The sequence below is a fragment of the Dermacentor silvarum genome, chromosome 9 (genome assembly GCF_013339745.2).
Source record: "Dermacentor silvarum isolate Dsil-2018 chromosome 9, BIME_Dsil_1.4, whole genome shotgun sequence".
In the NCBI taxonomy this organism is placed as follows: Eukaryota; Metazoa; Arthropoda; class Arachnida; order Ixodida; family Ixodidae; genus Dermacentor; species Dermacentor silvarum.
This window is the reverse complement of record NC_051162.1, coordinates 134,110,299-134,123,149: the sequence shown is the minus strand read 5'-3', so window position 1 is coordinate 134,123,149 and position 12,851 is coordinate 134,110,299. Positions and strand designations below refer to the sequence as shown.

At 47.8% G+C, this 12,851-nt stretch overlaps 1 protein-coding gene across 3 annotated transcripts in view; it reads right to left on the bottom strand.

Moving 5' to 3' along the window:
- Positions 1–12,583, bottom strand: part of LOC119464411 (nascent polypeptide-associated complex subunit alpha, muscle-specific form) — an 85,446-nt gene extending 72,863 nt beyond the window's left edge. Inside the window, exon 1 of one of the 3 annotated variants that reach the window (XM_049656263.1) lies at positions 12,469–12,583. In XM_049656263.1, coding sequence (XP_049512220.1) covers positions 12,469–12,538 — 70 coding nt within the window. In that variant the 5' untranslated portion in view covers positions 12,539–12,583. The remainder of the gene's footprint in view (positions 1–12,468) is intronic. The other 2 variants (XM_049656261.1, XM_049656262.1) reach the window with 2 other exon arrangements.
- Positions 12,584–12,851: the final 268 nt, after the last annotated feature.

Here is a 12,851-nt window from a genome sequence, read left to right as displayed (position 1 = left end):
ATCCACGGCATCGTCTCACGCTCACGTGCCTACAACATCTGAAACAGTACGTTTCCCTGAAATCGGTTTCCTCTGAAATTAAAAGCATCGGCACCAATGTGCCCCAGGAAAGCATTTTAGGACCGCTCCTCTTCAATTTTTACATCAACTATCCCTATTGTGTAAACTCAAATCTTTCTCTCATATCTTACGCGAGTGACATCACGATGTTCGTAACGAGAAGGACCGCTGAACACATTGAGAAAGTTTGCAATGAGGGGTCGCATGACTTCTTCACCTGAACAGAAAGAAGCTATCTTATTGTAAACGCGGGAAAAATAAAAACGACAATCTGTCGACCACCGATAAAAGACAAAAGAAAGAAAAAATACCATTGTTTCCGCATCTAAAGTAACCCTTGCCGCTCATATGACAGCGGTGCAGTAGAGAACATCAAAGTATTGGGAGTTAATTTCTCCGATAATGGGAATGAGAATGTTTATGTAAAGGAAGTTCACCAAAATTGTGTAAAACAATAGGTCAAATAGAAATAAGCATGTACTACCTTGAAATAATAAAGATGTTGCTGTACATACTATAATGCACTAATACTACCCCATTTTAGTTACGCATACACCAAATGGGGAACGACGACTAACAAGAATGTAACAACGCTACTGATGCTTCAAAATAAGTTTTTGAGAATTATTGCAAATGTTCCATTTGATTTATACAGAAATCAGTCGTTAAAGCCGTTTCACGTGATTAAAATGTATTAATTGCTACTACCGCCTAAGCTGCACACACACTTCCACTCTTTCATAGTTTCTTTCATAGAACGCTTGTACCCTTGTCTCGCTTTGTTTCTCGGCAAAATCTGGGAGCTGCCGCTCCCTTGTTGCGGCAATGAATGAAGAAGCCCTCGAGGACCTTCCTGGCGCCCAGCCATCACGTCGGGTCACGTCCAGGAAACGTACAAACACGTCAGGTGACACGGACAGCGAGGCAACCAATTTGTACTTGGACAGTGTCGACTCGTCGGACGACGATTTCACGCTTGTCATGAGCCGAACTACAAAAAGAAGACTGCTACGGAGGTCATCGTCGGCAACTGCCTCCACCGTGAAAACAACACCATAGCACCCATACACTATGTACACAACACCAGTACACAATGCTCTTCGTGCCTGTGGACCCTGTGTCCAATCTGCGACTCCTAAACAGGCAAGTCCTTTCTGCGTTTCTTGAGGGAATCGCGCCAAACGAGATAAAAGAGGTGAGAATAAAGGCACGGAAGAATGTCCTCGCAGTAGACGTTCTACACCGTAGCGCGCTGCAAAGCCTGCGGCACGTAACGGAGATCGACAAAGTGAAAGTGCGAACCATGATTCCTACAGGCTGCAATGGCACTATCATTTACGATGTCGATATTTCTATACCAATGGACGACTTGCCAATATTAATAAAGCCAATGACAGAAGGCACTCTTATCACGCACATCACAAGACTTGGCAACACACGTTGCCTGAAGCTTGTGCTTGAGGGAGACAGCCTTCCCTCACACGTCAAAGTTGGCCACGTCCGCCATCCAGTCCGCCCATACGTACCGAAGCCCCTGCAATGCTACAAATGCTGCAAGATGGGACATGTAAAAGGTGTCTGTAGGAACAATCTCGTGTGCCCACGGTGCGCTGAATCTCATTCGGAAGAAGCCTGCCGCGCAACTGTGTTAAAGTGCCCTAAGTGCCGTGGTACCCATGAGGCCTCATCCAAGGATTGCCCGCGGGTGAGGAACGAGCTAGCGGTACTCAAACGTATGGTACGGGACTATTCTACTCACAGAGAGGCTGCCGCTACTCTCAGGCGACGACATCGCCACCGAAGAGTATCACGAAGAGTTGCATCTACCGATAGAAATACACCATCTTCCGGCAAAGCGGCTACCATACCAACGCCGACTTCCGCAAAGACGGACACTGCGAAAACGAAGAAAGGGGGGCAAGACTCGCACCTCCTGAAGAGTGGCTTTCAATTCCACGAGCACAACCTGCCTCGGAGTCACATCAAATCGCGCCGCCCTCAATGACCTCACGAACCACTGATGCGACGACGACTGAGGATCGCCAAGTCATAGTGATGCTGAAGTCACTTATAGACGCCATGTGCATTCTACTGAGCAACATGAAAATCCCGTCGGCGAAGAGCGCGCTGCGGGTGCTGGACACCTTGAGTCCGGTGCTTGCGGCTCTAGGGTAAAACCACCACCCTAGAGATGCCGTCGTTTCAAGAGGAGGTCAAGAATGCATCCGTCTTTCAGTGGAACGCAAGAAGGTTTAAGTCACGCATGTCCGACTTTAGACAGTTTGTCTTTACGCACCAATTCCCCATTATCATGTTTTGCGAGTCCAACTTGTCAGCTCCCGTCAGACTGTCCGGGTATGAGTGCTTTATGTCTTCTACCCACGGAGAGCGCAGCAAGGTTGTGTTTATACGCCGTGACTTGACTTAAGTGCACCACCCAGTGCCTCCTGACGAAGTAAATCAATACGTTTGCTTACCAGTGAAGAAGAAAAAGCTCACCTTCACAATTATTGGAGCCTACTTATCTCCAACAAGTCGTCTAGACTGTGAACGCTTATGGGGAATTTTGACATCGACTACACAGCCGTGGGTGATCACTGGTGACTTTAATGCCCACCATTACCTATGGGGAAGCTCCAAAGTGGCAGAACATTGGTGTCCTTTGCCTCTGAACGCGAACTTTGCCTGTAAAATGATGAAAACCCTACTTATCTGCGTGGATCAACGTATAGTAGCTGCCTGGACCTTACCTTCGTTTCACGTTCGTTTGCGAGAAGAGTGCACTGGTCTTCGCATTTAGAAACGCGGTGAAGATTAAAGGTTTGGCTAGCTCCAAGTCCTCCGGAGCCATCCAGTGCACCGATTGGCCTAAATACAAAGTAATCATGGAAGACTGTTGTCGTGGCGGCACCTCCTACAACCTAGAGGGCTCGATCAATAAAGGATGCCACACAAACAACCACGCATTCGCTTTTGGAGAGTTCTGCCCGCACCGATTTCGACATCGAACTCGAGAAACTTCGAGCAATTCTCCGTCGTGCGGAACAAAGATATAGACGCACGAAGTCCAATCATGATTTGAGATGGCTAGACGAACACAAAAGAAAATGCAGCGTCACATGAACAAGCTGGCTTCCCGACAATGGGTATCCTTTTGCGAGTCCCTGGATCCGCGAAAACCGTTGTCGCTTATATAGAGGACTGTTCGTGGTCTTCGCACAACCTTTGGTCAGTGCCGCCTGATTAAATCTCAGGCACTCGATCTACAATGTAGAGAGATTGACGTCGCAGAATCGTTCTGCAGAAAGATTGCTGGCGAGGCAATTTCCGAAACGGGAACAGGGACGCTCGACCACCCACTGTTTTCACGCGATCCCCGCATGGAGTGCCCGTTTTCTATGGAAGAACTAGAAGCTGCGCTGGCTTTGTGCAGGCGTTCTTCAGCGCCAGGACCTGACGGCATTACGTACCGTGCCCTGCGTAACATTGGAGATCAAGCGTATGGGTGTTCTGTGATCAAGCTCGGAAGGCACTCTTGCTCCTATACAACGACTCCTGGCAGACGGGTACGGTTCCGCAGGAATGGAAGTCAACTCGCCTCATTCCACTTCTCAAAGCTGGAAAGTCGCCTTTGGACATTTCCTCATACCGTCCGATCGCACTTGACAGCTGTGTCCGAAAAACAATAGAAATAATGATTTTAACACGTCTAGAATGGTACTTAGAAGTTAGAATACTATGAAATCTACCCAGACGCTATGGCCGGATTCAGGCATGGCCGTTCGTCAACAGACAACGTTGTTGACTTGGTAACATTTGCGCAACACCAGAACGCCTGTAAACGACTATCTACTGCTCTGTTTCTAGACGTTAAAGGGGCTTACGATAATGTCACCCATGATGCCATCCTTAGCGCGTTAGAAGCAGTAGGACTTGGTGGTAAGATGTATATGTGAATGTGCAGCTACTTACAGAGGAGATCATTCTACGTGCACACAGAAAATGGCCCGACATCCGAGCATTAGTGTAGCCGAGGAGTGCCTCAAGACGGAGTGCTTAGCCCGACGCTTTTCAATATAACCCTCATTGGATTAGTTGACAACCTGCCAAGCACCGTACGATTTTCCATCTATGCGGACGGCATCTGCATTTGGGCATCAGGTGTAACACGACTTCAGCTTCGCGCTCGGCTTCAGAAGGCAGCCACAATGACATCTTGCTACCTTCGTCAACAAGGACTGGAAATTTAATGTGAAAAGTGCACAATGGTGGCATTTACCAGGAAGCCAATGTCTGCTTACGGCATATCAATTAACAGACAACTTATACCACACAGCAAAAGTCACAGGTTCTTGGGAGTCGTAATTAACAGAGACCTGTATTGGACTCCGCACGTGAATTACGTGAAAAAGTGGCTGACTGCTATCTGTCACCTGTTCAGGAAAAAGTTGGGGATTATTATCTATACACGCTATGTTACAGCTGTGGATTCCTGCGGTACAGCGTGCCTGCAATATCCAACACCTGCAAGACTAATCTGCGTACGATTCAGAGCATTCAATCCCAAGCCCTTAAGATAAGTCTTGGCTTACCACGCAGTGCATCAACGGCTGAAACCATTGTCATTGCGCAGGATTACCCAATCACGACGCAAATTACCGTTGAGACAATGCGTACGCATCTCAGACACTATGCTGGGACCCCTTCCCACCACCTGGCGAGTCTCACTGCTGAAAGGCCCTGCATGACATTTAGCGCTACTGTCAGTGCACATCGTGCATGGTTTACTTCAGGGTACGCACCTGCGGCCAAGCCAGTGTTTCCTCCGTGGTGTTTGGGCCATCCACAAGTACATATATAACGATTCTAGGACTACAGAAGACGTCTGATATACCGGCCCCTGCTCTAAAACAACTGAGCTTACTCCTCTTGTATGAAAAGTACAGCAACCACGTGCACATCTATACCGATGGATCGACTACGCCGTCCAGTTCTGGTGGTGCGGTGGTTATACCAACGCGAGGAATAACACTGCGGTTCAAGACATCGCATATCACGACCTCTACGGCGGCAGAACTAACGGCTCTGCGCCGTGAACTAGAATTCATTTATTCTGAAAGACCTAGAAAATGGGTTCCAAAATCAAAAAAGATGGCTGACTCATGGAGTAGCACACGAGGAATAGGGATTATAAACAGGGATAAGGTGCCTCAGAAAGGCTGGCCAACGTTTCGATAGGAGGACCGATCTTCGTCAAAGACGGCCTCGTCATCCTCGGCGGGTTAGTTTTAAAGGGTTAGTGGAGTGACGTCACGTCGATGTCGGCTGTGGCTGGCTGCAAAGGGAGAGACTGAAAAGAAAATGAGCTCTGGCGCTTGACTGGCTAGGCGCGGTTTCTAAGACGAGGGGACAAGAACGGTAGAGCGAGAAAGCGGGAAAAAAAATTTAAAAAAAAGAAGAAAAAAAAAAAAACGTCAGAGGGGGTTGGGGGAGCGAGAGGCGAGTGAGCGTTCCGAGGTGTCGTGGGCGGCGTGCGTTTGGGGTCCCTGAAGAGCCAGTCAGCGTGCAAGTAACAATACGAGTTGAAAGCATGACTTGAGTAGCGTAGCATCAAGGCATCGGGTAATTTTGTGGTTGACAGGGAGCAGCTTGGTCCGTCAAGGGACATTAGCCTCACTAGTTCGCCGTCTCGCTAAGTCCTCGTCGGCGTATCGGAGTCGAGACCCAAACATGATCGCCGGGCTGGTACTCGATGTAGCGTCGTCGAAGATTGTAGTGTCGCCTGGCGCCGAAAAAGGTACCCTGGCGTCTGGGATTTTGGACTGTCTCCGTGTGGATCTTTTGGACTGTCTCCGTGTGGAGAAATATAAACATGGGGGGGGGGGGGGGGGGGGGGGGGGGGAGACAGGTGTACCTGGAAAAGCGCTCGTATGGTTGATCAATGCGTAAAAGCATGGAGGACGATAATAAATTGAGTGGTAGGGGAGATGCAGGGCAGAACTGGAAATGGAAGAACAGGTGAGGTTGAGGGAAAAAAAAAAAACACGGCCCAGGAGCGTGACAGCGGAAGAAATATAATTTGAAACATAAACACGGAGGAGACAGGTGTACCTGGAAAAGCGTTTGTATGGTTGATGTGAGGCTAACGTCCCTTGACGGACCAAGCTGCTCCCTGTCAACCACAAAATTACCCGATGCCTTGATGCTACGCTACTCAAGTCATGCTTTCAACTCGTATTGTTACTTGCACGCTGACTGACTCTTCAGGGACCCCAAACGCACGCCGCCCACGACACCTCGGAACGCTCACTCGCCTCTCGCTTCCCTAACCCCCTCTGACGTTGTTTTTTTTTTTTTTTTCCTTTTCAGTCTCTCCCTTTACAGCCAGCCACAGCCGACATCGACGTGACGTCACTCCACTAACCCTTTAAAGCTAACCCGCCGAGGATGACGAGGCCGCCTTTGACGAAGATAGGTCCTCCTATCGAAACGTTGGCCAGCCTTTCTGAGGCACCTTATCCCTGTTTATAATCCTTATTCCTCTAGAAAATGGGTTGTGTTTTCTGACTCAAAACCGGCATTACAGTGCATGCAGTTAGTTCTTCGACGCGGCTGTCATGAACAGTTGACATACGAAACCGTGAAACTTCATCACCTCCAACAAAAAGGCCACGAGGTTGTCTTTCAATGGGTACGTGGTCATTGTGGAATCAGTGGCAATGATTCCGCAGATAACGCTGCTCGCACATCACATCAAGAAGAGCACAGCGTTCCAATTCCGCTTTCGAGGACAGACGCCGCAAGGCAGCTTCGACACCTGGCACGCAGTCTCTCACTCACCGAGCGGAACTCGCCAAACTTACGACTTACACGACTACATCAATTATACCCCACCGCCCTCGACATGAAGCTTCGCTTCTCTGTCGCCTTTGGTTACAAGTTGCCTTCACAAAGCCATACTCTACATTAACTGGAGTGACCGACAGTACAGCATGCGAGGTCTGCGGCACCGACGAAACTATCGACCACCTGCTGTGCCACTGTCCACGATATGCCCAAGAAAGACAAAAACTTGCTATTGCTCTAAAAAAACTGGACAATCGGACGCTCTCCGTGCAGGTGCTGCTGGAACACCGCCCCCATCACTCGTCCGCCCATAAAGCGGTAAAGGTACTTTTGTGCTTCTTGAGGACGACGGGCTTGTGTGAACGTCTGTGACTAGCACACGCGTCAACGAACTCAACGCTAATTTCCTTCTTTCATTCCCTCCTCTCTCTCCCTGTCATCTTTGTGTTCCCATTTCCCCGGTGTAGGGTAGCCAACCGGACGTTATTCTGGTTAACCTCCCTGCCTTCTGCCTTTCTCTTTCCTCCTCCTCCACTCAAAAGCAACCATTCTTTGTTCCAGAACCTAGACATGCTAAACAATCTTTTGTTTTTAGTGTAACACACTTCTCGTACATGTACGTATCTGAACTGCGTAAAAATTGAGTCGCTATCAAGTGGGTACACCTTGTTTAGTCTTCGGAACTGTGCTTGCCTCTCACCAGTGGTGTGCCGTAAGGTAGGGTTCTGGGTTTCGTTATGTTTATTGTTTATATAAATGATACTCTAAACGTAGAAAAACCAAATACGTGACATATGCAAATGATTCAACCATACTTGCTCCTGATATTAACTTGCATCATTTCATATCCAAAGCTAACGAGGTATTTTCCTAGATTGGCTAGTGGTAAAAAACGAATCCTTATCACCAATCCACAAAATATTACATTCACTATATTCCGTGCTAAAAATAAACTGATTACTGTTTTATACACAGCCAATAGATATTGTTAATTCGCATAAAATTCTTGAGATTGACTTTTCGTGAAATTTGGGTTGGGATTCCCACGTTATAGTTACTTTTGGAAGAAACAGAATGTTACTGCCGTGATATTATGCGTTGTTTAGTTTACATATAGCCTGTTTAACCTTAACATTGCCAGGTCACAACAACAGAAAGAAACATGAATTAAATTTTTGTTCCGAAAAAAAAAAAGACAACCTTCTTTTATTGAACGTTCCTAAACATTGAACGTTTAGGAACCACGTGTAGCCGCTTGAACAGTACAATATAATACATGTCGACAATATTTGCCCAACAAGATGACTATTTGGGCTAATTGGTTGATGTTCATAATAGATAGACATGATCTTGACGCGCAACATAACACGCGCAAAAAGAGAACGGAAAAAAAGTGAAGCGCTGTCCTGTCTACTTTCTCTTATTGACTGAGTGAGCACTGTATAAGATGGGTCTATAAACCCGCCGTGGTTGCTTAGTGGTTATGGTGTTGTGTTGGGCTGCTAAGCACGAGGTCGCGGGATCGAATCCCGGCCACGGCGGCCGCATATCGATGGGGGCGAAGTGCAGAAAAAACCCGTGTACTTAGATTTAGGCGCACGGTAAAAAAAACCAGGTGGTCCAAATTAATCCGCAGTCCTCCACTATACGACGTGCCTCATAATCATATAGTGATTTTGGCACGCAAAACCCTATAATTTAGTTCGGTCTATAATGAACATTTACTCATTTCGTTTTTTTATATACAGCCTGCTTTTCCAGCGGTGAAGTTCGATACGTTACCGTTATACGTGAGGCACTCTGCGCATGCGGTGCCTCTCCGCGGAACCGCGATAGGCATACCGAGAGATCAACGTTTTAGCGTGTACCGTTAACCGTCATCGCGCATCGAGCTAGGGCTTAGATTTAAATTAATGATACAGTGAGGAATTAGGATTTTGATGATGATATATGGGTTTTATTGGCGCAAGGGCCAGAGATGGCCAAAAAGCACCAAGAAAAATGGTATGAAGCAGTCCATGAAGTGGTTAATGAGAAACTATAATGGAACTACGGCTGTATAGTGGGCTAAAGCATTCGCTGTAAATGACGTAAAAATATAGACACTGAAATAATCACAATGGCCAGTGATGTGGGCTATGGTCACGTAACGTATTCTTTAAGTGGATAATGCAATGAAATGTGTCGCTGCCAGTGGCACAGCCGCCTCACCGGGGCACTCGAGCGCAAGGGCCCAGAGGCCTTGCAACACTACTATTGCAGCAGCACGCTCTAGAGAGAGGGCGTGCTACGAATGATAACGTGCAACACAGCAGCATTTAAAAAAATTAGCACTGCTTTCGTATCGAAGAATGGTTCTGCGCCGAGAAACAGTGCGGGATGAAGGGGGATACGCTGTTGATATAAAAGAGGAAAGTGCTTTTTCCTTTCAGGTTCTGCTTCCCGACACTCCAGCAAGACGGAGCACGGTCAGCCTCTCGCCACATCTGCCACAGTTTTCAGCAGCAGTTAAAAGATAAGAATAGATACCATATATGGGTGCCCTATTCTCAGTCGGCAAAAGAGCACGTCGCATCGTCGTGACTTTGAAGGTCGTGGCCAATTTCCTAAGTAGGGTTTAATTACGTGGAGCTTATTCAGTGTTTCGGCATCCCACAAGTATTGCCAGTAGCTCATGAGTTTTTTTATGCAGGAATGACTTCAGGCCTGTGGCAGGAACGGCTATGGACAGATGGCTAGCTTTCGTTGATATGCCTTTAGCCATTTCATCTACTAGCACATTTCCCTCGATTCCTCTGTGCCCAGGCACCCAGCGTATTCAATTAATTATGGGGTTTTACGTGCCAAAACCAGTTCTGATTATGAGGCACGCTGTAGTGGGGGACTCCGGAAATTTGGACCACCTGGGGTTCTTTAACGTGCACCTAAATCTAAGTACACGGGGATCCAGTGTATTACAATGTATTAGTTAGATATACACCTATAGGCTGTGCAAAGCAGCGCGTAAAGATCGTTGATTATGGCATTTTTATGTTTGTTTAAAGAGTCCATGACTATATAATAGCGTTTGATATAACTTTGTTTTTCTAATATGTATCACGGGCGCTAGTACTGCATAGGCTTCTGCAGTGAAGATGCTGGTTTCCCGGTGCAGGACGTCGGTTTCAGAAAATGATGGACCAGTAGCTGCATATGAGACGAAGGAGTGTGACTTCCATGCGCCTGTGTGAAATTGTGGGCAAGAGTACTTCCACTGAAGTTCAAGGAAGTGCATACGAGTGTGTACTAGAGCACTGCACGGGCCGATTTTTGCGGCCCGGGCCCGGCCCGGGCCCGTTTTTACATTGGGCGGCCCGCCCGAGCCCGATCAAAACTTTTATGGCGAGACCCGGGCCCGGACGTTACCCGCCCGGCCCGAGCCCGGCTCGAAACCGGCCCGAGACCGAAAAATACATGTTTTTCAGGGTTGAGAAGCCCCAGAATAACTCGCAGAAAGCCCGAGCCCGGCCCGGGCCCGCGTCAAAAAACCCGAGCCCGGCCCGGGCCCGGGTCAAAAAGCAGACACCGTGCCCGAGCCCGGCCCGAGCCCGTGAAAAAACTGCTCTACCCGGCCCGGGCCGGGCTTTCGGGTAAGCCCGAGCCCGTGCAGTGCTCTAGTGTGTACCTCTGGAGCGTTTTTGATTTCGCCCCCGTCGAAATGCGGCTGCCGCGGTCGGGATCTAACCCGCGACCGCCGCAAAGCTACCGCGGCGGGCACAGCGGTGTTGATTTGACGTGCGACCGCTTCCGCAGTGTCGCCTATAGACCTTACGGCGCACTTTAATTAATGCGGCTTTGCTTCAGCACGCCCTGCGTTTGTTGTCCGCTTGACATATTTGCATGGTGTTCATTTTTCAGTAATATCAGAAACGTACCATACCGTACCTTGCACTTCAATTTACCCAATGTGCCCGCGTTCTCACGTCACCTTTTACATATCCCCCCGCCTTTGTATGGGAACTGCGAGTGAAGAGTGGCAAGGACGTTATTTTATTTATTTATTTAATTATTTACAGTACCTACAGCGCCCTTGTGGGGCATTAGTGTAGGGGGGAAATATTAACATTCAAATACAAAAAATACAAATACATAGCAAAATGCAGATTGGTGACATCTCATTCGGAATTATCCACGGAACAACTATGAAATTTCATTTAAAATTAACAAAAGCAAAAAATAATAAATTGCTAGGACAAATCGCACAGATTAACCTGCAAGCACAAATCAAGCCCAAATAGAAGCACAAATAGAAGCAGGCACAACTATAAGCACAAATCGCAAGGACAAATCACTAGAAGGAGGAGAAGAAACGGTTAACAATAACTTTCATGTGAGCCCAGGCTGAGATGAAATGGAACTTTGAAGGACAAGTGGAAATGTTGAAAGGGAATGTTGAAAGTCACTCGTTTTGCAACTGCGCCGGTTCTACCAATCATCTGCCCCCTCTCCCATGCTATCTATAGCTTCTCTCTGGAGTCGCACGTTAGTAGAAAGTTAAGTGATGCAGTTTCTGCAATATTGGTGGAAATAAAGCAGGGACGAGATTGATACGACTGGATCTGTTACAGACACAGGCAGCGGTACAAGGTAGATAAAGAAGTTTTCAGGAAGAGAAAAAAGGTTTAAGAGATGTATACAAAAATGCTAGAATGAAAAGCATGTATAGCATAGCTGGGTAACTCAAGCAGGCTAGGTTACCGCTTGTCACAGCCCAGTTTCAGAGGGGATGCCAATAAATCATCATCATCATCATCATCATGCTTTTGCGTGGGGTCACGGATAATTACAGCTGTCAATAGGCTAATGTGGCGACGCCCACGGAGCTCCGGAGGGCATTGTGCACGTGCGACGCGATGGAAAGGTCCGAACGTTTCTCGTGTCGCCTTTCCTCTCTGCCCCGCTCTTGTCATGCATGCACACATTCTGAACCCCCCTCCCTCCCCCCCGACGCGGTGTGCCAGACAGCAGCAGCAATGGGAAATTCGAAGGAAGAGGCAAAGACATGCCATGTCGCAGTCTTCGTCTGAATCACGCTTCCATGGAATCATTGCGAATGTGGCAGCAATTGCACTTTAAAAACGTACTTTTCCAGTTGGTGTTTTACAGTTCGTTCAAGTTAAAGAACAATGGATAGTGAAATTACCTGAAACCATCTAGTATACAGCGTCTGAACAGCATATATTGTGTACCTTTGCGACGTCAACCCTCAAGAAGTATGAAACCGATTTCGCTTCATTCGAAAAATACGAATATCCACGCTCAGAGCGTGCATCAGGCATGTTCGTATGAAAAATCGGATAGAACGCCACCAAACATGCTCCCGCAACAGTATAAAAGAAAAAAAAAGAAAACAGGTAACCTCGAACAACAGGTAAACTCGTGTCATAGTGCTTACACGAAAGATCCTGGAAGCAAAGCAACACGAGAACGAAGCAATGAAAACGTGTAGTCTTTGCTTGATTCGTGTTTTACAAGGCATGTTCGACAACGAAAAAAAAGAAAAGGCAAGCGTACCGCGCATACCGTTTTGATGGCTGGTGGACTGTCCCCGGTCTTTCGTTGAAGCAGTCCACAGAGTCCTGGTCTTAGGCATGTCCAAGCACGTGTTCAACGAAACAGCATATGGACTGCACTGGCAGCCGCGTCGCAGCTTTTACATGCGCGTGACGCACGCATTCCTCGTCGTCCTGAACAAGGCGGAGCCTGTTTCCGGCGAATGCGTGCGAGTGGAGGAGAGCTTCTCCCCTCTCCCTCGATACGACAGCGTGTACATGCTCCCCGCTGAGTCGACTTACCGCCCGTCTCGATCTACCCTTTTCTGCCGCACATGGCTCGATAAGCATAGCTCGATAAGTCGACTCACCCGGTCTGTTTGCCCCTGATAAAACACCGAGCAACGAATAATC